Source organism: Danio rerio, chromosome 3 (assembly GCF_052040795.2).
Source record: "Danio rerio strain M-AB ecotype USA chromosome 3, GRCz13ab, whole genome shotgun sequence".
Lineage (NCBI taxonomy): Eukaryota > Metazoa > Chordata > Actinopteri > Cypriniformes > Danionidae > Danio > Danio rerio.
Genome location: NC_141023.1, coordinates 50,046,396 through 50,067,840, shown reverse-complemented (window position 1 = coordinate 50,067,840; position 21,445 = coordinate 50,046,396). Strand labels below are relative to the sequence as shown.

General features: G+C 35.6%; 2 protein-coding genes and 1 long non-coding RNA gene across 4 annotated transcripts in view; 1 reads left to right on the top strand and 2 right to left on the bottom strand.

Moving 5' to 3' along the window:
* The window catches only part of LOC147846022 (uncharacterized), an 885,319-nt gene that overhangs the window by 283,274 nt on the left and 580,600 nt on the right, over positions 1–21,445 (bottom strand). The window lies entirely within an intron of this gene.
* Positions 1–21,445, bottom strand: part of tbcd (tubulin folding cofactor D) — a 93,917-nt gene that overhangs the window by 56,050 nt on the left and 16,422 nt on the right. The window contains exons 8-14 of the mRNA XM_087245093.1: positions 18,548–18,593; positions 18,338–18,470; positions 18,116–18,258; positions 17,965–18,025; positions 17,733–17,807; positions 17,539–17,633; positions 9,977–10,133 (exon numbers count right to left, since the gene is read on the bottom strand). Of these exons, the coding sequence (XP_087101219.1) occupies positions 9,977–10,133; positions 17,539–17,633; positions 17,733–17,807; positions 17,965–18,025; positions 18,116–18,258; positions 18,338–18,470; positions 18,548–18,593 (710 nt within the window). The remainder of the gene's footprint in view (positions 1–9,976; positions 10,134–17,538; positions 17,634–17,732; positions 17,808–17,964; positions 18,026–18,115; positions 18,259–18,337; positions 18,471–18,547; positions 18,594–21,445) is intronic.
* znf750 (zinc finger protein 750) lies at positions 13,391–17,019 on the top strand. Of its 2 annotated transcripts, XM_087242679.1 has the most exons (4): positions 13,391–13,554; positions 14,301–14,469; positions 14,611–15,872; positions 15,973–17,019. In XM_087242679.1, exons 3-4 carry the CDS (start codon positions 14,659–14,661, stop codon positions 16,580–16,582), a joined length of 1,824 nt encoding a protein of 607 aa, XP_087098805.1. In that variant the 5' UTR covers positions 13,391–13,554; positions 14,301–14,469; positions 14,611–14,658; the 3' UTR covers positions 16,583–17,019.

Here is a 21,445-nt window from a genome sequence, read left to right as displayed (position 1 = left end):
TTTGATGGTGTGTCAAAATAGCACCGACAAGTACACTTTGTTCATTGTAAGTTTATTTTAAATAGTACAAAAAGAAAAAAAAAACTATTAGTACTTTAAGCACAAATAAAGCACAGATAGGCACTAATAAGGCACTTTAAGTAAAGTCTAAAAGTGCACTAAGTGGACTTAAAAATGTATTTTAGTGTACTTCCTTTTTAATTAGCCCTCCTTTGAATATATTATTATTATTTGAGTATTTCCTACATGATGTTTAACAGAGCAAATTAATTTTTTACAGTATTTCTGATAACATTTTTTCTTTTGGAAAAAGTCGTATTTGTTTTATTTCGGCTAGAATAAACGCAGATTTATTTATTTTTTTAAAGCTATTTTAACGTCTAAATTTTTAGCCCTTTTAAGCTAACTTTTTTTTCTGATATTCTACAGAACAAACCATCACTATACAATAACTTGCCTAATTACCCTAACCTGCATAGTTAACCTTATTAACCTAGTTAAGCCTTTAAATGTCACTTTAAGCTGTATAGAAGTTACTTGAAAAATATCTAGTAAAATATTATTTACTGTCATCATGACAAAGATAAAATAAATTGGTTATAAGACAAGAGTTATTGCAGTTATGAGTTATATGCAATGGTAGCCCTTTAAATCTTAAAGCGTAAGTCGATTACGTATTGGGTCCGCAGAGTTTAACTGGTTAAAAAATGATATCATAGTGGACCACCCCTTTAAACTATTAAAAAGATTCATAAAAGTCTATTTTTTTTAAACCTTTTTATGATTAAAATTCTTCGGAAAAAGATCAAAATTGTATAATTCAATTCAAAAGCATAAACAAATGGGTGGGGGTAGGGGGAGGGGGATTAAATAAAAACATGAATCACAAAAAAAATAAAATAAATTAGTAATCACAAAAACTGCAAATTTTTGGATAATTTTACAGTCGACACTAATTAGGCTTTGCTAGACTAGTCAAGGTAATTAGGCAATACATTGAAGAAAAGTGGTTTGTCCCAAGCCAATCAAAAAAAAAAAAAAAAAAAAGAAAGAAAAAGAAAAAAAACAAATAAAAAAGGACATATAGAATATAGTTTTGAAAAAAAAATTGCTCTGTTAAACATCACTGAAAATAAATCACTTAAAATTTGACAGCAGATTTTCTTGCATGGCTATGAAAGCCTGCAGACTGATTTTAGGTGACATATTCGAACACTTTTGACCGGAAGAATAAAAGTATGCAGCATTTACACATGCTCTATTTCTACAACAAATGCATACAGTGCGTAGATGTTTGTGATTACTATATTGTTTAACGGTATTTCTACTTGCTTTTAATTAAAAAAAAGAATCAAAACAGCCCCTTTAAATCATTATTCACTTCAGGAGTCAGGAGTCATGACAGAGATTCATCTAAAGAGTATTTATTCTTAAGAATCAAGTTTTGTTTTATGGAAAAGTTTTAAGTTTACAGAAAAGTTTTAAATTTGAAGTATATCTGTTTTTTAAGTTGTCTAATATGCTTAAATCTAAAAACTGTCTTTTTTTTTTTTCTTTTCAAAATGCATATTATTTGTGTAATTAAAGCATCAACATTTCAGCATCATTACTCCATTCACATGCGTCGCATGGTCCTTATGAGAATATTATATTAATACTATATATTTATATATATTACTTGTAAATTATAAAATATATAATTTTTTTTAAGGAAACTGGATTGTATCGATTTCTATAGATGCACATATTTAAGAGTACTTTAATAAATAGTAGTAAAAAAAATAAAAAATCAACTAAAAAGCATCTATTTCTACTTAATACTTTTGTAAACTAACCAAAATTAGGGATAGTTGATGTTTCGTTGCTCTTTGGATAAGGGATTCATAAAGATATTTATTTATTTTGAGTCCAAGGCATTAAAAAATTAAGTGAAAAAAGCCTTTAACATGGCTATTGTTTTCTTTTTCTTTTTTCATCTATAATGATCTTTATAGTCACATTTGATGCATTACCTAAAGCATTTATTTATGTAAAAAAAAATTGACCAAAAACTTTTGACAAGGGCAAACTGAAAAAAACAAACCCCCCCAAAAAACAATAGTGGTTTCATGCAGTGACACGGTTTCTGAAAGCGTCAGTGAGCTCATAGAAACAACGTATGACTGCTGATGAAATGGGAACAGGACTCGACAGGCCTGCAGTCTGGGTGCCAAATGGCGACCGAAACCCACGACAGCAGACGAAACCTGGCAGCAGCGGCGGGGGCAGGGAGGAGGAAAGATACGGGGAGGGCCACGCCAACTGAAGGAGCAACGCAAAGTGCACCGTCAGTTACACACAGGCCCACACTTGTCCCAAAACAGGGAGTAGGGGAGAACAGAGCATCTTACGGCTGTCATTCTTGTAATATCATTATGATTTTTTTTTTTTTTTTTAAGTTGACTGTAAGCTTTACTGTTGAACCTGGGAGGGAGAAGAAAAAAGCTTTCTGCTGATGAAACCGTTTCACTGGGCTGATTCATGAATACATCACCACACAAACAGAACATTACGAGGAGAATTACAGTATTACACAGCACAGTTAAATACAGCAAACCCCTAACCGTAAGTATGAGTTAAAATAATAGAACTAAAGGAAATGCACATCCTTTCGGAGCACCGCAGAACAATTGTGTTTTCTATCTGAAAAAAATAAATAAATGAGTGCAGCATAAACAAGTAAACCCATTAAGGAAATGAATATTTTTATTCATTTCTCAATTAATATAGGCAATACTTGTTGGTCAGGGCTCAAAATTAACCTTTTTGCTTGGTAGCATCGTTGCTCCTAACTTAAAAAAAAGTAGGTGCATCAGCCAAAATTTAGACACAAGTTCAACCACCAATTATAAGCACCGTTACTACAAGTTTTATACAAACATATTTTTTGCATTTGAAATCAGCACTAATCAAACTAACAAGCAAAAAAATATATATGCATGCGTGAGGAAAATACGTCTCAACGAAATCCCGTTATCACAAGAAAATACATTTTTTATAACAAAACTGAGTGACCAAAAGATACACGGACAGCTCACCGGCCCTGCACGCACTGCTTGACATGAGTGAATCTGTTAACGATATAACTGTGCTGTTCTCACGAAGGGTGTCTGATATTGCACTGATGTTTTGGTCATATACTGTATCTTATTATATGCATACGTCATGTTAATAGCTATACTGATCTTTTCATGAGTAGCGATATTAGTATACTCGGTGCTAAAATTTTAGATATAGCTGCAACTTACAACATCTGGTGATTATATGAAGGATTAAACAGAACCTCTTGTGCTAGATGTGGCAAACAGTTACCTGAAAATTCCATCCCGTACAGACTTTTCATGACAGACTTGAAGCCAATGGAAGCTTTTTATCCACTTTTCGAAAAGAGTAGATAGTGGATTAACATTCAGCACATGGTCACTACTAAGATGAGTCATTATTTGTAACTTTAGATGCCATTGTTTCTAAAACAAAATCTGTCAGTGTTATTTTCATTCTCATTTTCAGCACTTTACAAACCTGTGGTGAACAAAAATGTATATAAATGTATATATAAAATAATTTTTCGCGGTAATTGCCCAGCCCTAATACTATATATGTGATTTTAGACGCAGTCATTATACATTTTAGTCATTTGGCAGGTATGTGTATTTTAGGTTTTGAACACTTGTTGTAAACATTAGTCATCTACAATAGATAAAATAAAATTACATAAAATTTTAAATGCTTGTTATCATGGCCTCAATTTCAAGGATTGCAAAGATGGTGTTGATAGTATGAAAATGACATAATGAACTGCTTGTGTTTAATTGAAAAAGAAAGTCACTCTTCAAGCACTAAAGCTTTGTCACTTCTGCCTGTATAATAAACTTCTTTCAGGTCTGTCCAAGCATAAAATTACAACAGAGGTAAAACTTAATTGTACATTACAATAAATGGTTGTTGCTGCTCTTATGAAGCATTATTAATGTTCAAGCTGTACTTCCTCAGCAGGGAGAGGTTTTGAGCTGTAAAAGGTGTATAAACTGGTTTTAAGGCGGTAAATAACTACAGGCGGGCAAACAGGTATGAGAAGTGGCTGTTGAGCATTCTTGCACATTTATAATCCTAGCCCTAACTTCCCTAAAATCCAACTTTCGCAGATGTCCGAGAAGTGAAAAAGAATACTTAATGTGGAGACGGAAAAAAGCTTTCGTTTAAATATAATCTGCTTTGACAGCAAAGATGGATTTTTTTCTTATAACTAACAAGCATTGTGGAGAAAAAGGTCAATTTTTTTTTCTTACCACATACTTGCTTGCTGACTTAAAAACAGACAATCCTCAATAAGTAGGGTGCAGATTTGCTGCCAGCCACACTAATCAAATTCTACAGATTAACCTCACTTACTGAAAAAAAATATTTTTTTTGGAGAAAAGTGTAACACAAAGTCAACAGAGCCACCCAAGTTGAGCTATCATTTTCACCCATCGCAGAGATCAGATCAGCTCTCACCACAGTTGGTTCTGGTAGAAAAAAAAAAGGTTTAATCCTGGAGAACATCCAAGAAACACCTTCACGAAGATGTAAGAAAGGTCACACCAAACGCTTGTATAAATAGTGGGTTTACAGGAGTCAATTTGGGAAAGAATACATTTTCATATATTCATATTTAAGACACAGACCTTATTCATACATCTACCACATGGGAGTTTGGTTCAGTTGGACTGTTTAAAATAATGAATGAAATTGTAGTCTGGGAAGTCAACGGTTATGTGTTGAACAGATTGCTTTCGAAGGAGGATTAGAAGTGTTTTTAAAATTTTTTTTTTGTAAAAATACAAATGGTATGTTGGTGCCTTAATTTAATAGATGGATAACAAGTCACAATATTCATTTCTTTTTGTAAAATATATTACACTAAAATATATTGCGATAAACAATATTATTGTCATTTTAAGACAATGCAAGTACATTCTTCCAAAGAAAACATACTATTTTATTCCAGGGCTCGACAATAAGGACTGCCCAATGACTTGCGGTCAGCATGCGAGATGCTCAGGACAGTAGACAGGATGGTTTAATTTGGCTGCGAAAGTCTGTCAGTTACGTGCTCTCAAAATTACTGCTTTAACGCATGCAATTAATTTGAAATATTTAACGCTTTTAAAAAATTAACGCAGTTGCAGTTTTTTTTTTTTCTGTCGTCGCTGACATGCGTTTAACGTGCAATGAAACAAGGATAAGACCAAGGACGCACTTTTAGAAGGAAAGGTTTAGTATAAAACAATTATTGTCACATCACCAGGCTATCCAGCACTTCCTCGAGAGTTTCATCTAATTTTGCATGTTTCATTTTTAATCTTTTGACTTTTGTTTCAAAGGAATTTGATACCGCATGCCGAATGGTGCAGTAGGTGATCTGCCAAAATGCTAACTGCTTAGCATATTATCTTTGGATAGCGGGGAGGGACTGTGATTCAAAGCCACGCCTCCTGAAGTCGTGAACGTGCGCACCACGTCACGACAGCAGACAACCCATTAGTTCATGTTATTCGTCAGTTAGTTAGTGTTTGGCGGGCGGCGTGCAGTAATTTCATTTATTACTAAACTATACTTGCATGCTATTTCAGAGCGAATATTCAGAGTAGCATGGTAAAAAATATAGGAAGGCTGTCATTGTTCAAAAATGACCCAATGTGAACATAAAAGCAACTTCAGCTCAATAAAGCAGGTTAAGTGGAATAGTGATATTTACTGATGCTTTGTTGTTAAACTAAATAAAAATCTACATTATTAAACTGTCAAAGGTCCCTTATAAAACTGAAAACAGTCACATCAATCTTTCGCCGGGAGATTTCAGTGGCTGAACAACACGTCTGTGCATATAAGCCGTTCATAACACAACACAACCTAACATAAGTTTAGCCTGACTTCAATAGTTTAAACAGAACATTACCTGTCTAACAGTAATACTTCAGCCATGGTGTCGTCCTTCCTCCAGCGTGCAAAACTAACTCCAATAATGATTCAGGATTTTCAAAAGTTTCGATTCAGCATTTGATTTCACCGCGTCTGTGATTTTCTAGTAAAAGTGCGACGCTCATGCAGGTGGGCACGCGCGAATAGTGGATCTGGTTGAACAGATGGGCAGAAGTCTGAATGTACATTTGCTGGCAAGCAGTTTGAGCTACTTATCGGAATTATGGGAGATGTCGGCCCGACAATATTTAATTGGATGAACATTTTTTTTTAGTTTTATGCCTTATTTAGAATATAAAAATACGTATAAACACATTTAGATCACTTATTGTAATCATTACTATTGTACTGTGAAGAGACTTTCAACCAGCACAACAAAACATGTTTCTAAAGACAATCCCCTACAACACATTAAAGGTAATCAAAAATCGCTGTTTACATGGTACACTCTTAATTTGATGAACGCGATCATGCACATGGTACGACCAAAGTCCCTGTAAGAACTAGTCTTTGATGTGACACAACGCATACCTGTGGGTGCCTTTGATGTACCCTTGATGCTTCTTACGTCCTTGTTGCAGCACCAGTGGCAACAAAATTAGGCACGAAATTCATATGCTGATTCTGTGCTTCTGCTTGTGAGAGACTGTTCACGTCATTCAAAAGAAAAGGGCCACATTGTCCCCCGATAACGTCAACAGACTAGACTTGCAACTGGCTAAATGTAAAGAAGGACTAAGCAAAATAGTTTCTACTTCATAAATAATTTTCTCAACTATCAGCAATACAACTTTTCAATGAGTGCAATTGTTTCCAATTTCCATATCTGTAATGCCTGTATTTTGGCCTTTTTTTTCAGTCCACTTAGAATCCAACATGGAAATATATATAAAAAAAAAAAAAATAAAAATAAATTATATATATATATATATATATATATATATATATATATATATATATATATATTTTTTTTTTTTTTTCTTTTTTTGCCATTGATTGTTTTGAAATTCAAATGGCACTAACATGTCTGTGTTTTATTTCTGTAATAAATATGGCTGTCAAGCCAGGATCTTGATGGTTTATTGTGGGTTTGTTGTTTACATGAAGAAATCTGTGTTACAAGTTAAACAAAAATTTTAATAAACAATTATACTTTGAATTTAAATAGTTTTTGTCCTGCGTTTATGTTAATGTTACATTTAAATAGCCAAAATTACAAGTTTCAGTCTTTTAAAAGTGATTAATCGCATTTAATTGCAAAAAAAGTGTGATTAATTACTACAATCGATTGAAGGCACTAGTGCGAATACAACCTTAGGGTGTTTTCACACCTAGACATTTGTTCGGAACCTGTCTCGTTTGCCCAATTAGTGCGCTTTGTCATATTTGAATGCACAATCATGCTCGGATCTGCACTAAATCAATCGGTCCGAGATCGCCTGAATGAGGTGGTCTCGGCTCGATTGAAACAATTTCTGAAGCAGACCGATTGTATTGGGAAAGCAAAATGATCCAACAAACTAACGAACCAGGCTCTATCACAGTGTGTAATAGTCACATATACGGCAATATGAAGAGAGAATTTGAGTGACATGATGTCATTCCTACCAGTAAATGTGCCATAAACCAGTAAATAAAATCTGATAAATTTTAATCTTTATTTTTTTATATTTTGTATTATAATGAATCAATGTTTATAATCAAGGCTTCATCTGTTATCTCTCTCTATAATTTAAGCCTACAATATATAATTCTAGCCAACTTTTCTTTTTTTATAAAAATAAATAGATTGATACAAAACTTGAAAACTAAAATTAGGCTATGAGATAGTCTGACCTCTCTGATTTATATTTGGTGATGATGTCTGTGGGTGACAAAATTAAAGTGCACATTTTCACTTACCAAATATTCTATATTCTACCGGTTAAAAGTTTGGGTCTGTAGGATTTTTAAATGTTTTAAAACAAGCCTTTCCTGTTTACCAAGGCTGCATTTATTTCATTAAAAAATACAGTATAAATTGTAAAATTGTCAAATGTTATTGCTCTATAAAATAACGGTTCAAAAGTAGCACATTATTTAGTTTAATAATTTTTTCCAGTGATTTTAAAGATGAATTTTCAGTTTCATTACTCCAGTCTTCAGAGTCACATGGTACTAACTTTTTTTTTTTTTTTTTTGGTGAGGCCAGTGAAAATTTTGGCTGGGCAAGTACAAAATCTGAACCACAGTAAAAAATCCTTTGAGTTGAACCCTGTATTCTAAAGAATATTTCATTTAGTTAGAGTTATTTTTAATAATTTATTAATTACAAATTTCTGCAGATTTCACCAAATAAAATTTAAGACTTTTAGGCCGTACTCACACTAGGTACAGTTGCCTCGAACCGGGCCCGCGCTCACACCACAAACGGGCTTCGGCACGCTTATGTCATCGCTGCTGCGCTGTTCAGTGAGAAGCGCTCTCTCACTCAGCAGCACAGTGGAGATTTCTCTAGTTATATTGTTTCAGTCGTTTGATATGTCGTCAAATATTTCGCCAAACAGTCCTTGAGAATGCGGTGACACGCAGTCAGATATTTCGCCGAACAGATCTTCCACTTTTGGCGCTCATAAACAATCATAAGGCTCTCGTGCTGCAGGAATGAGGAGGTCTGCTGAAGGCGCGCAGCTGTCGTACAGTGAGGGGTTTGTGTCTTTAATAAACTACGGCAGTTTGCGTTCACTGAATAGTAAGAATTATTAATAAATCCATATGAAAGAGTGCTTTAAAAGTCACGTCTCGCTTTCAGTTTCGGGCTTTGACGCGTTTTGCACTCACACACAAGCGTACCGTGCCAAAGCCCAAGTGAACCGGGCTCAGGCACACCTCTTCCAACCGGGCCAGGGCCGGCCAAGTGAACCGTGCTTGAGTCTGATTCAGCGCACTCACACTTCTCAAACGATCCGGGAAACGGGCCTGGGCACGGTACGGATGGCATAGTGTGAGTAGGCCCTTAAAGACATTTTAAGAACATTATAAATAAAATTTTAGACTTACCCAGGGCTAAATGCTAAGGAAACTATATAAATACTGCAAGGAAACTATATAAATGCTAGTTTTCAATAAACTGTTCAAAGTTTTAATAAGATTGTTGGTGATTGCATGGGTGTTAAAGGCCAGATTGGCTAGCTATACATGAACAAAGAAAAATTAAGACCTGTTAAAAAAAGATTTAAGACATACAACCCAATATTTTAGTACATTTAAGTCTTTTTAAGGCCTAAAAAGTATGTTATGAGATTTAAGATTTTAGTCAAATTTTTAAGAGCCCGCAGATACCCTTTAATTAGGCATTGTTAACAAAAAAGTGCAGAGGCTGTGATATCTGCTACCAGATCTATTTTCTGTCTTAAGCCATCTACGTGAAAATATACTAAAGCAATTTATAGCAAATACTATAGTGTTTTTTTTTTTTTAAACCATACTGACACTGACACCTCCAATAGAAATAGAGATGTTGCGCAATCAGCTAAAATGTTGCTAGAATTGCTTTTTATGTACGGCCGAATCCGATACAGTTAAAGTCAGAATTATTAGCCACCTCTGAACTTTTTTTTTCTTATTTAAATATTTCCTTAATTATGTTAAACATAGCTAAGAAATTTTCACATTATGTCTGATAATATTTTTTTTTCTTCTGGAGAAAGTCTTATTTGTTTTATTTCAGCTAGAATAAAGGCAGTTTTGCATTTTTTAAAAAACATTTTTGGGACAAAATTATTTACCCCTTTAAGCAATTTTAGAACCAACCATCGTTGATAATTCAGGGGGGCTAATAATTCTGACTTCAACTGTATATATTGCATCCCCAAAAAAGACTCAGGTAATGTCTATGTGTTGTGCCGATAAGTCCCTATATGGATTACTGTGGGCTAATAACATGTATTATATTTTAGTGAAGTACAATGGTGTGGTGATATTGGGTTCGTACCTGGCAATCTGGTTGACATAAGGCTTTAGTTCAGTGGGCTCATAGGCACGAGCGAAAGCCCAGCACACATAGCAGCCTGCATCTCGCACATTCGATCCCAAGCTGCACGCTCCCCTTTTCTCATCATATGTCAGAGCTTTCAGAATCAGAGGCACCACTGGAAGATAGATGAGAACAAAACATTAGTATGCAATAATCATTTGTTTTTTAATATTGTGAAATTTGGGGTAACTGATTATGTAAAGACGACAAATTAAATATATTATTATTTGTAATCAAATAGGAGTATATTTAAAATATTATTTATTCTTGCGATGCCAAATGCTTGCCAACATTTTCAGCAGTACAACTGAAGCGTTCATCGTCACTTAACCCTTCCAATGGAGTTGCAATAATGTGCACCTTTTGTAAAGCTTAACACAATAACTATTCTGCAAAGTACTATACAAATGAACTGGAATTAAATTGAATGCTTATTTTGGTACATTTCAGAGTTTTTTTGTTTTTGTTTCGATTATATATATATATATATATATATATATATATATATATATATATATATATATATGGTCACACTTTACAATAAGGTTCATTAGTTAATGTTAACTAATGCATTTACTAACATGAACAAACAATGAACAATACATTTACTACTGTATTTGTTTATGTTAGTTAACGTTAGTTGATGAAAAGACAGTTGTTCATTGTTAGTTCATGTTAACTCATGGTGCATTACCTAATGTTAACAAGCATGGACTTGGATGTTAATAATGCATTAGTAAATGTTCAATTATGATTAATAAATGCTGTACATGTGTTGTTCATGATTAGTTCACGTAAGTAAATGCATTAAATAATGAACTTTGTTGTAAAGTGTTACCATATATATATATATATATATATATATATATATATATATATATTAGTGCTTGCATAGTAGAGATGGCATTAGTGTGCGGATGGTAGTTATGTATATCTGCAAGCACTATGGATAATCCACGGGTTGGGCAGGTCGGGTAATAAAAAAAATACTTTATGATTAATTAAGGGGGGATGTAGCAGGACATGGCAGTGGACCAGCAAAAAAAGCAGGGAGTGAGCTTTGCAGAATGGGAAGATGAGACACCCAAAATAATGGATGAAGAGTAGCCTACTGTTCAAAGTTTCAGTTAGAGTCATCATCAGAAGAAAAATCTGCTATCATTCTTGGAGAAACAAGATCGCTTATTTTCACAACTGCAGCGCCTTGCGAGGAGAATCTTGTTTATTCCTACAACAAGCGGTGAAAGTGAATGCTCATTCAGTGCAGCTGGCCGCGTTTTGGAGGCGAGGCTGAATCGCCCGAATACAGGCACAATAGATGCTATTCTGTCTTTGCACAGTGCAAAGAAAAAGGCCAAGTAAACCAAACATAGCTGGCGTGTAGGCTGAAGTAGCATCCTTTTTGTTATCTTGTTCCTGTGTCTGTAAAAACTAAAAATGTCTTATTTTTACTTTCTGTATCTATTTGAAAAACGAAGAAAATGTTGTCTAAAGACAAACTTTTGTTTTTATAAATAAATGTTCATTTAAAAACGTTTACGATTAACGTATTGTTTTACTATCAGAGATGCGCAGATTAAAGCTCACTGAATCTGCTGTTGATATTCACACTGAGCTGGCGCATGCTTAGAGGCAACCCAGGCGGCTGCCTGAGGGGGCAGAATAGAGAGGGTGGAGTCCACGACTATCCCCCCACCGCCGGGTATCATTTAGGCTGATCCGCACATCTCTATTGCATAGACTAGTCGAGCGATCAACTACTTCAACCACTAGTAGGTGCTGTCAGAAACAATCCACTACTCGAGCGTAAATTTTCCATAAACGAAATCAAAATGACAAACGTAAGCGACAAACATCCTGATCCAAAGTTAAAAGCAGCCAAACTACAACTGAGGATTAAATATAAGATTTTTTTCAGATGCCTGACATTAACACCATGGGAAATTCTCTCGAAAGGTGGTCGTTATGAACACCAGTTTTATTTTACTATCCAAGCTAGCAAAATTATTTCTTGCCATCCTGATGTCCACGAAGGGAACACATTCTTTATTGGCTGGCAACGCTGTAACAAGACAAATAGCAAGCCTGCATCCCTCTCACATGGTTGTGCTTGTATTTATAAATGCAATCCAGCAATCCACTTTCTGTGGTTAGAGGATGATAGCGGGGATAACTGCTGGTGTTTTGTATAAAGTTTGCTGAACTAAGATGCTATTCCTTATTTCTGTCTAAAGCAGGGTAAATTTAAAATGATTAAATTGTAGGACGTACATTTTAATCACTATTGCATTGCTATTTTTTTTCTACGACTTTGTCTGCATGTAAAATATCATGTAATCATTCATTTGTTTACTGTGTCTATGCATATTTTATTTATTACCTTTAATATATTTTTTAAATGTATTCAAATTATTTATTCATAAATAGTTTATTTATTATTTATTTTCCGCTAGACCGTATACTGTAACTTGTTGAACAATTTCTTTCTCGAACCAAAAAAGTTTTCATTCTTGTTATCACTGCTGAAAACTTAAATATTAAAGTCATTTTTTATTAGATTAATTTTTGTATAAAGCCTGTATATATATATATATATATATATATATATATATATATATATATATATATATATATATATATATATATATATATATATATATATATACATACATACATACACACACACACACACACACACACACACACACACACACAAATGTATGTATTGGATGTATTGAAACGTGGTACATAAAAAGTGTTGCAAACAAATAGATACACATAATTACACTAAAAATAAATACTTTTTTTGGAAAGATATTACAAGGAACAATTTTCCTAAAATGTTGGTGGGGCCAAAATGAACAGTATTCACAGTTTATGATTCATGCTGTATATGCAGTGAGTACTGTATTGTGAATAAATGTGAATGTATTTCAAAATAAAACTAACCCCATTTGTGAAAACTACGATCCGGATCCAGCATAAATAACTGCAAGCTCAGAACAAGAATTTTCATAATCACTCTGAAAGACACTTCACATCAAGCGCAGCACACATGCAAATCTCACTGGTTGTCCTGAATATTTCCACACCCCTCTGACAACATCCTCAAACCTGCTTCACACCTAACTCCACCACTCCTGAGCTAATTCAACCATTTAGGCAAACAAAAGGCGCAAACAGTCTTGTCTGGATTTTAAAGTCCATGTGGATTGTCACAAGCAGGTGAGACAAGGAGGCAAACTAGCAGCGTATCGTGGCTTGGGGCTTGCCTAATAGCAGGCGCATTGATGCTGCCTCAGGGCTCTACTGCTTGGGCACAGACTCCACCCCACAGAGTCAACACCTAAGAGAGAAAGCGAGAGGCTCATCAGACTCATCAGAATCTAGACGGAGCACCTAAACGAACAGACAGTCGATTTCGAGGACAAGCACGCCAGACAAACTCTTCCACTTCAGAGACTTCTGGATGACCACTGTGGATCTACATCCATCAATGATACATCCAATATCGTGAACGTGGAATCTGACAACAGGTAAGAGTATGACAATGTCGATTGATAATGACTGCAGTCATTGTTACTGTTGTTCATATGTACTGTTCATGTGTATGTTCAACTGTAACATTTCTTAAAGCTTAACTGTTGATGTCATGTCAGGCAGGTGTTTCAGAGGTAGATCCAAATAGCTGACTTTAGTTGCACCTGCTAGACTACACCTTGTAAAAAAAGTTTACTTGTCATGTGGTTGTTCAGGCTATAAGCAACCTATAAAGTTTTTCCATTTAGAAAAAAAAATAAACTTTTTCACATTTCACAAGATATTGGGTTATTTACAGAATTAAAACCAGGAAACAATGGATATTGCAGCAAAATGTAATTTCACAATCCAACAAAAAATGTCTTTTAATTTGTGCCTTGAGGAGGGAGCGGCTTCGTATAAAACATGGGAGCCAAAACCTGAGCCACCACTTCTTGCGACAGCTAGTGACAAACAGGTTCCTTAAGGTGGAGTCATTTTCTGCATAACTTGCCTGACAATCTCTTTCTTCAATCTTCTTAGCACCAATACAAACCTTCAGGCCTCAAAATCTTTGCACACTTACCAGACCATTACGTATCCTCATTGTAGTGATGAACTGTAGAAGAAATTCCTTCAAGCACTGAAGAAGTCCATGTTGTTACCAGTGTTATAAAATCCGATTTCAAATGAATAGCTGGGGTAGCTTCTCTACATTTACAGTGCGAGTAAGATTAACATTTAAATATCTTGTATCCTGCAGGTAAGGTCATGGGAAACAGGTGTATGAGGTTTCCCACGCCATCAAATTTTGAAGAAGGGGAGCATGTTTCTACAGGCCTACACTTCAGGCTTCGGTAGTGCAGCTAGAGTGTGTCATGCTAAAACAGAATCCAGCAAACATTAAAGAGCGGCTACATTCTAAATAAAAGGTTTAAAAGACAATGAATTTGCTATATTTATTTCTATTACTAGTAAGATGTGACCCAAAAACAAATGAAGAGTGCTGCTCTTACAGGGTGTGGCAGAACTGTTAATCATATATATATATTTTTTTATTTCCCCATTGGCAGATAGGACTGACAAACCACGCAGCACTGGATTTGAACAACTGCACCACTATGGAAACCCTTCAGGGCAGAAAACCGAAGAAACCCCATTACATTCCTCGTCCTCCTGGCAAGCCTTTTAAATATCAGTGTTTCCAATGTCCATTCACCTGCAACATCAAGTCTCACCTCTTCAACCACATGAAGTATAATCTGTGCAAGAACTCCATCTCTCTAGTGTCTCAGCGCATGGAACAGACAGGGAAAGCATCCAGAGCTTCCCAGCATAGCCCAGCTTTCAGTCACAACAGCAAAGAGCTACCACTGGATGCTGAATCAACCAAACCTATAGAAAATGTCAAGATTGAGAAAGCGGTGACTAAGGAAGCAAGAGAAAAGCCTCAAAGTCCCATCAAGGAGGTCAGTAAAGATGACACTGAGCCAGCTCTTGAGGCCAAGGACAAAAGTGAAGACATGGACATTGCACAGAACAAAATATCTTCGGCCTTCTCGCCAGTTGCACGAACATGCGAAAGTGAAGCTCTTTCTTTGTCTCCACATAAGGATGATCAATCAACCATTCCTCACTTCTACCAACAAATTGCACCTTGGGTAACATCTGCTTCCTCAGCACATCTTCTTCCTCCAATACCAGAATATCCTCCATACATGGTGCCCGAAAGGTCCTTGCCTCCCCTCTACGCACCCTACCCACATAACCAAGCAAGCACTCCAGCCTACCAAGTAACACCTCGAGAGACCCAGAGACCACTAGTGCCGTCACCTTTGATCCCACCTAATTCTTCCCTTCTCCACCCTTATCACTACAGATATGGTCACTCTATTTTCCCCAGTCCACCTCTACCCTACAGCTTCTATCAGCATCCTGAACTCTCTATACCCTTACAGAGATCAAGGTATCTTCCTCTGGATGTGTACAGTAGCAGATTTTATCCTCGAGAGTATGGAGGGCACCTGGTCCCCCTAACGCATCCTGAATCTTACAGCAGGCTTGCTGAGGATAGGGCAGTCCAGGAGCATAATACAGGAGACAAAGGTATTCGCGAGAGTCCTTTAGAAGGATGTGATGCCTCTGGGTCTCCAGACAGGCCCAGTACTGCAGATGTCACCCAGCGTATCCCTGTTGGACTCAGACTTGCTTCCCATGGGGAGTCTCACTCAGGCAGCCAATCGCATATCATATCAGGGTCGACTAAAGCAAATGATAACTTACCCAAAATGCCATGTGGACAAAATCAAGAGAAAATGTTACAAAAGACAGAAAGGTAGGTAAAATCTAAGTGGGAGAAATAAATATGATATACGTAAGATTAATTTCCTCCTTGCAAAACATTAATTACATGACATCTTGTCTCATCTTTACAGGTATGATTCACAAACCACAATTTCCTCAAGAAGCAGTGACATTTCAGACAAGGAAGAGGATGAAGAAACCGAAGAGGAGATAGGTCCTCTTAACCTTTCAAAAAGGGACCAGGCCACATCCAACAACATGACACATCATCACTATCCTGACCGAGAACTGCATTATGATTCAGAAAGTAGTCAAGAAGAGGCTCCGCTCAACCTCTGCCTCAGGGTACAGTCCAGCAACCAAGCCTTGCCCAACACCTCTGAAACTCCGGAAAAAGAAACCATCAGCAATGCTGAAGTATCCACAACTGAGTCACCCCAGGATCTAGAACCATGTGACCAAAGGCAGACAGCAGCGTTTGCTTTATGCCAGTTAGCTAGCTCAAGGGACATCATCAATGACACTTCTGTTAAGCAACAAGATGTGACCGAGAGTCAGAACACTAAGTGTCTTCCTTCTCCTGACAACTGCTCAGTCAAAGACAGTCCTAACATACTCAATGCAAGCATGGTGGCATTGGGACAAAAAAGGGCAAATAATAGACCCTTAAGACACACTAACAAACGAGCAAAGGTTAAAGAACCATCCCGTCCACGAAGAAAAAGGTCACAAAACTGCTGATGAAGAGTAGTTAAACAGTGGACTGCTGCAATTCAGATGGTTGAAAGAAAAGCGGTCCAGTGAAAACATCAACATTAAAGAAAGACTTTGCAGAAATATGACCAGCAGCTACCATCAAGTCTTGAATTATTATAGTATTTATGGCCGTAAAATAACTTACTTATGAATTTTAAAGTTATGATTGAACTGATAATGTATACGTTCAATGTAAGATACTTTGAATAAAAGCATCTCCCTTAAAGATATATGTAAATAAACACGTTTTTAAGTATTCTTGATGTATAAACATTATGCACTGACTAGAAAAAGACAGCACCCCAGTTTATATTCAATATTCAATCTAATGTAACAAAAAGTGAGTGGGTGGTGGCATTTTTACTCAATAAAGTAGCAAGCCAAACTTGTAATATTTGAATAAAGTGTTTGAATAAATTTTATTTCATTTTCCTGAGTATTTCTGTAGTGAGGCATGAAAAGTACAAAGAACGCACATTATTCTCAGATTAGGATTAATGAGTTTGACTACTTAATACGATGGCTGAGTATTTCAAGTGGACCCAAAAACGGAAAAACTCAAGTGACGAATGCCGCTGTGCTGTGAAGTGCTCAATGAAGTTGTAAGTGATCCTTGATAGGCGAGTTCCTGTTTGTTTATTTTAATATCCCGAGAACCATGTCTTTTGTATTTATAAGCCTAAATAATCATTATCTGAATAGTCAGGTCTGTCACGATTTATGGTCTCCTTGAAACAGTTTATTTGTTTTTAGAGTTATTCGAAAGTGTAATGCAGAAATGACATGTGCTGTCAAACAGATCTTTTCTCAATTTGCTGGCGTTTTTTGTAATTGCATATGCTTTCTTAAATTGCAGCAGGCTAAAGCTCTCTCAGCCACCATAACTTATGTTGGTAAGGCAGATTTCAAATATAACAGATTAAAAGAAAATACAAACTAACCGTCTGACAGACGAGAAGGAAGCAGCAGTCCTCTTCGGCCTAGCTCTGCAAGAGCCAGGCAGCCCCCATGCCAAGCATTATCTGTTTCCTGAAAACTGCACATTATAAAAAAAATATATAGTGTAATATAATAAAATTCTGTATTTGAAAACACTTCAATCATATCATTACATCTCAGGTATGTAATTTCATACCTGAAACAATCTAAAACAGATTCAACCACGTCATCAGCAAGCTCTTTAGGCAGTCTACCAGTTACTCTACCAATCCTGCAGGCAGTTAAAAAAAGGAATGCTGGTTAAAAAAATAACAATTATCATTTGCTTTTGCTATACATTTTTTTCAGAGAGAAGCATGACACTATGATAGCCAGTTCAGTTAGGCCAAATAAAACAAAGTGTAATTTACGAACGTGACTATTCTCACCCTTTGGCAGAAGACCATCGGACTATAGTCTCTTTGTCTTTCAGTCCCAACAGCAGTTGTTCTACAACAGATTATGCAAATTAGCTTTACAAGAGAATGTTTGTTTATTTTACAAGAGAATGTTAAGAAAATAAAACAAATAGATACTTACCAATGACATTCTCTACCTCCTGAGGTATGTCATAGTCTTCTTCCTGGCTAACAGACTCTAGATCAGGTTTTGTAGCCTCTACACTTTCAGTGACAGAAGACTGGGCCAGGTTCACAGCAAGTGACCGACTTCCTCTCTGGTACCTGGTCATGAAAAACACAATTGACACATTATTTTGGGTTGATTTCTTCATGCTGTAACAATAATTTACTCCTCAATTACCTCCATTTTGCCAAACGTGGTTTCAGAAAAGTTAAGCCAAGTCTCTGGACAACCTTTACTCCAAGTTTACGCAATGTGGCCTGGTTACTTTCGGCTATTTTCTTTTGGTTCAGGCACTCAAGAACTGTGGGGGCTGCGAATGTAAGGAGATTGGTAAACATTTATCTAAATACATTTTGGTTTGATAGAAATTAAAAAAAAGATACACACCATACTGGAGAAAGTCATCCCGTTTCCCATGCTTGAAGAGCTGGGCCTGGTAAAAAATCATCACTTGATTAGAACTATGAAACTGTTTTCAAAATTTTTTCTTTTTTTTTTTTTTGTATAGCATGTGTTTAAGTTCGTCTATGCAAACTCTGCATAACTACTTGAGGCCCTGTTTGGGAAATGCATAACATCCATAGCTAACCTTTAAAAATCTTTTGATGCAATGCATTAATAAACTGAAGTGAATTCAAATTTATTAAACACATTTGCAAAAACCAGTTGAGTTTAATGCCAGCAGAAGTCCATTAAAAGCAATTATCGAGCATAAAAGTGCACCGCACATGTTTTTGCTTACTGACTGACCCTGTGGCATTTAAAGCTAATATGCAAAACGTTGATGGCAGTTTTAGCACCTCAGGCATTCCCAACACACAGAGCCAGTTTTGTAAGCCTCGAGCAACAGAGATACGCTTCACAAAAGCATTACAATAGCAGGATCGATTTCACGTGCAGGATGTCCCAATGCAAAGAAACAAATTCTGATAAAGATCAAGCATTAAATGAGCAATTACTACAGCTTTAACTTTGCCATGTAACACTATACTGGCTTTGGCAGGTATCAACTGATATGTAGCTATTATTAAACAATGCAGGAATTACAGGCTTTAAAATCCATTCACAGCAAGAATGCTAACTATAAAACCTAATGATAACATTCTGTTTCATATTCATCCATAACCAGCAATATTAATTTCTTGTGTCTGTTATGTTGTTCTGCTGTTGGCTCCGCTAGTCTTAATGTATTAGATCAATGTTTTTCAACAAGGGGTACAAGGACCCCTAGTGGCTCTTATAACCATTCTGTTATTCATGTCAACAAATGAACATTTCAATGATTGATAAATTCATGCCACATAATAAATAAATTATACAAATTGTAAAAAAAAAAAAGAAAAAAAAGTGTTAAAGGGGACCCAATATGCCACTTACAAGATGTAAAATAAGTCTCTGGTTTCCCTAGACAGAGGTGTCTAAACTCTGTTCTGGAGGGTTGGTGTCCTAAATATTTTTGTTCCAACCCCAATTAAACACACCTGAACCTCTAGTCAAGCTCTTTCAATGTATGTTAGAAACTTCCAGGGAGAAATCTTCTATGTCAAGCTGTTTTGACACAATTTACTTTGTAAAAGCACTATACAAATTAAGGTAAATTGAACTGAATTAAATAGAGTGTGTATGTGAAGTAATCTTCACCCAAATATTTTTTTAAAACCCTTGAAACTGCACCTTTTAGGTTGTTCCCTTTCAAATTGTACCGTTTTGGTGACTAAGATTGTGCTCCAAGCCCTCTTTTCTACAAGCCGAAACCACCTACTGGCAGAAAAGGGAAAATTCGGCATCACAATGCTGAGATCTGACAGTTCTTCAAATTATGCAACATAATTTAAAGAAACTGCTCACACAACATATCAAGTATATTTTTGAGAGCATTAAAAAAGCAATGTATTATATTGCTTATTGAAACATAACAGTTCCAATTACCTGTGCATTTGTTGTTTTTCCCATATACAGTTGAAGTGAGAATTATTAGCCCCCCTTTGATTTTTTTTTCTTTTTTAAATATTTCCCTAATGAGGTTTAACAGAGCAAGGAAATTTTCACAGTATGTCAGATAATATTTTGTCTTCTGAAGAACAGCTTATTTGTTTTATTTCAGCTAGAATAAAAGCAGTTTTAAATTTTTTAAACACCATTTTAGAGTCAAAATTATTAACCCCTTTAAGCTAATTTGTTTATCGATAGTCTACAAAACAAACCATCAATACACAATAACTTGCCTAATTACCCTAACCTGCCTAGCTAACCTTTTTAACCTAGTTAAGCCTTTAAATGTCACTTTAAGCTGTATAGAAGTGTCTTGAAAAATAGAAAGTAAAATATTATGTGCTGTCATCATGGCAAAGATAAAACAAATCAGGTATTAGTAATTAGTTATGAAAAAATATTGGGCCCTATCATACACCCGGCGCAGTGTGGCGCAAGGCGCGGCGCAATAGTCTTTCGCTAGCTTCAGCTTGTCGCAAGAGTTGTTTTGAGGCGTTGCGCTACGCTGTTTAAATAGCAAATGCATTAGCGCTCATATGTGCGCCCATAGGCGTTCAGGTCTAAAAAGGAAGGCGTTCTGACGCACACTGCTAGCGCGTTGCTATTTTGAGAAACTTGAATAGAATTTTTATTAGACAAAAACAAACCCGGTCTAAACTCCAGCGCAGAGTTGCGCATCGCTTACGCACTGCTTAATACACACAAGAGAGCAATAGACAAATATATTTACATATGAAAAAAATTAAATATTAAGGATATATATATAGGAAATAAAAAGAATAGATATAGGATATAAATATAAAGGATTAAAATATTACAAAACATGTTATTTTCTAGCCTACATAAATATGAAAAATCACTGCTTTTATGTCTTCTTGTGTCTTCATCTCGGGAGGCTTTTTCAGTTCATTCATAACAATTTGCTTTTGTATAATGTTATTATTATTAGCAGTATTATTTATTATAGGGGCGCCACACATGGGGAGGCACCATTGTGCCAAAACTATTTTTGAAATTATCCTTATTAAAAGTTTCAAATAATAAAAATAAACAAATATTTTTGGTTAAAAATGTTTATCCTGCATTTTTTATGAATATAATATGGTATTCAATTAAAAAAAAATCAATTACACCACCTCTCCCTCTTTGTTGACCATTTGATGAATTCGTTGCTCGGTTACAGTCACTTGTTTAAAATGGAGAAAAGAGTGAAGAGACGTGGAGCGCAAAATAGAAAACGAAAAAAAGAACAAACAATGCCTTAAAATGAAAACTGCCATGACAAACTGGATA

Coding starts and splice junctions, on each gene's coding strand:
- znf750 (XM_087242679.1), top strand. CDS start 14,659: ATGGAAACCCTTCAGGGCAGAAAACCGAAGAAACCCCATTACATTCCT. Junction 15,873..15,972: donor ATGTTACAAAAGACAGAAAG/GTAGGTAAAATC, acceptor TCATCTTTACAG/GTATGATTCACAAACCACAA.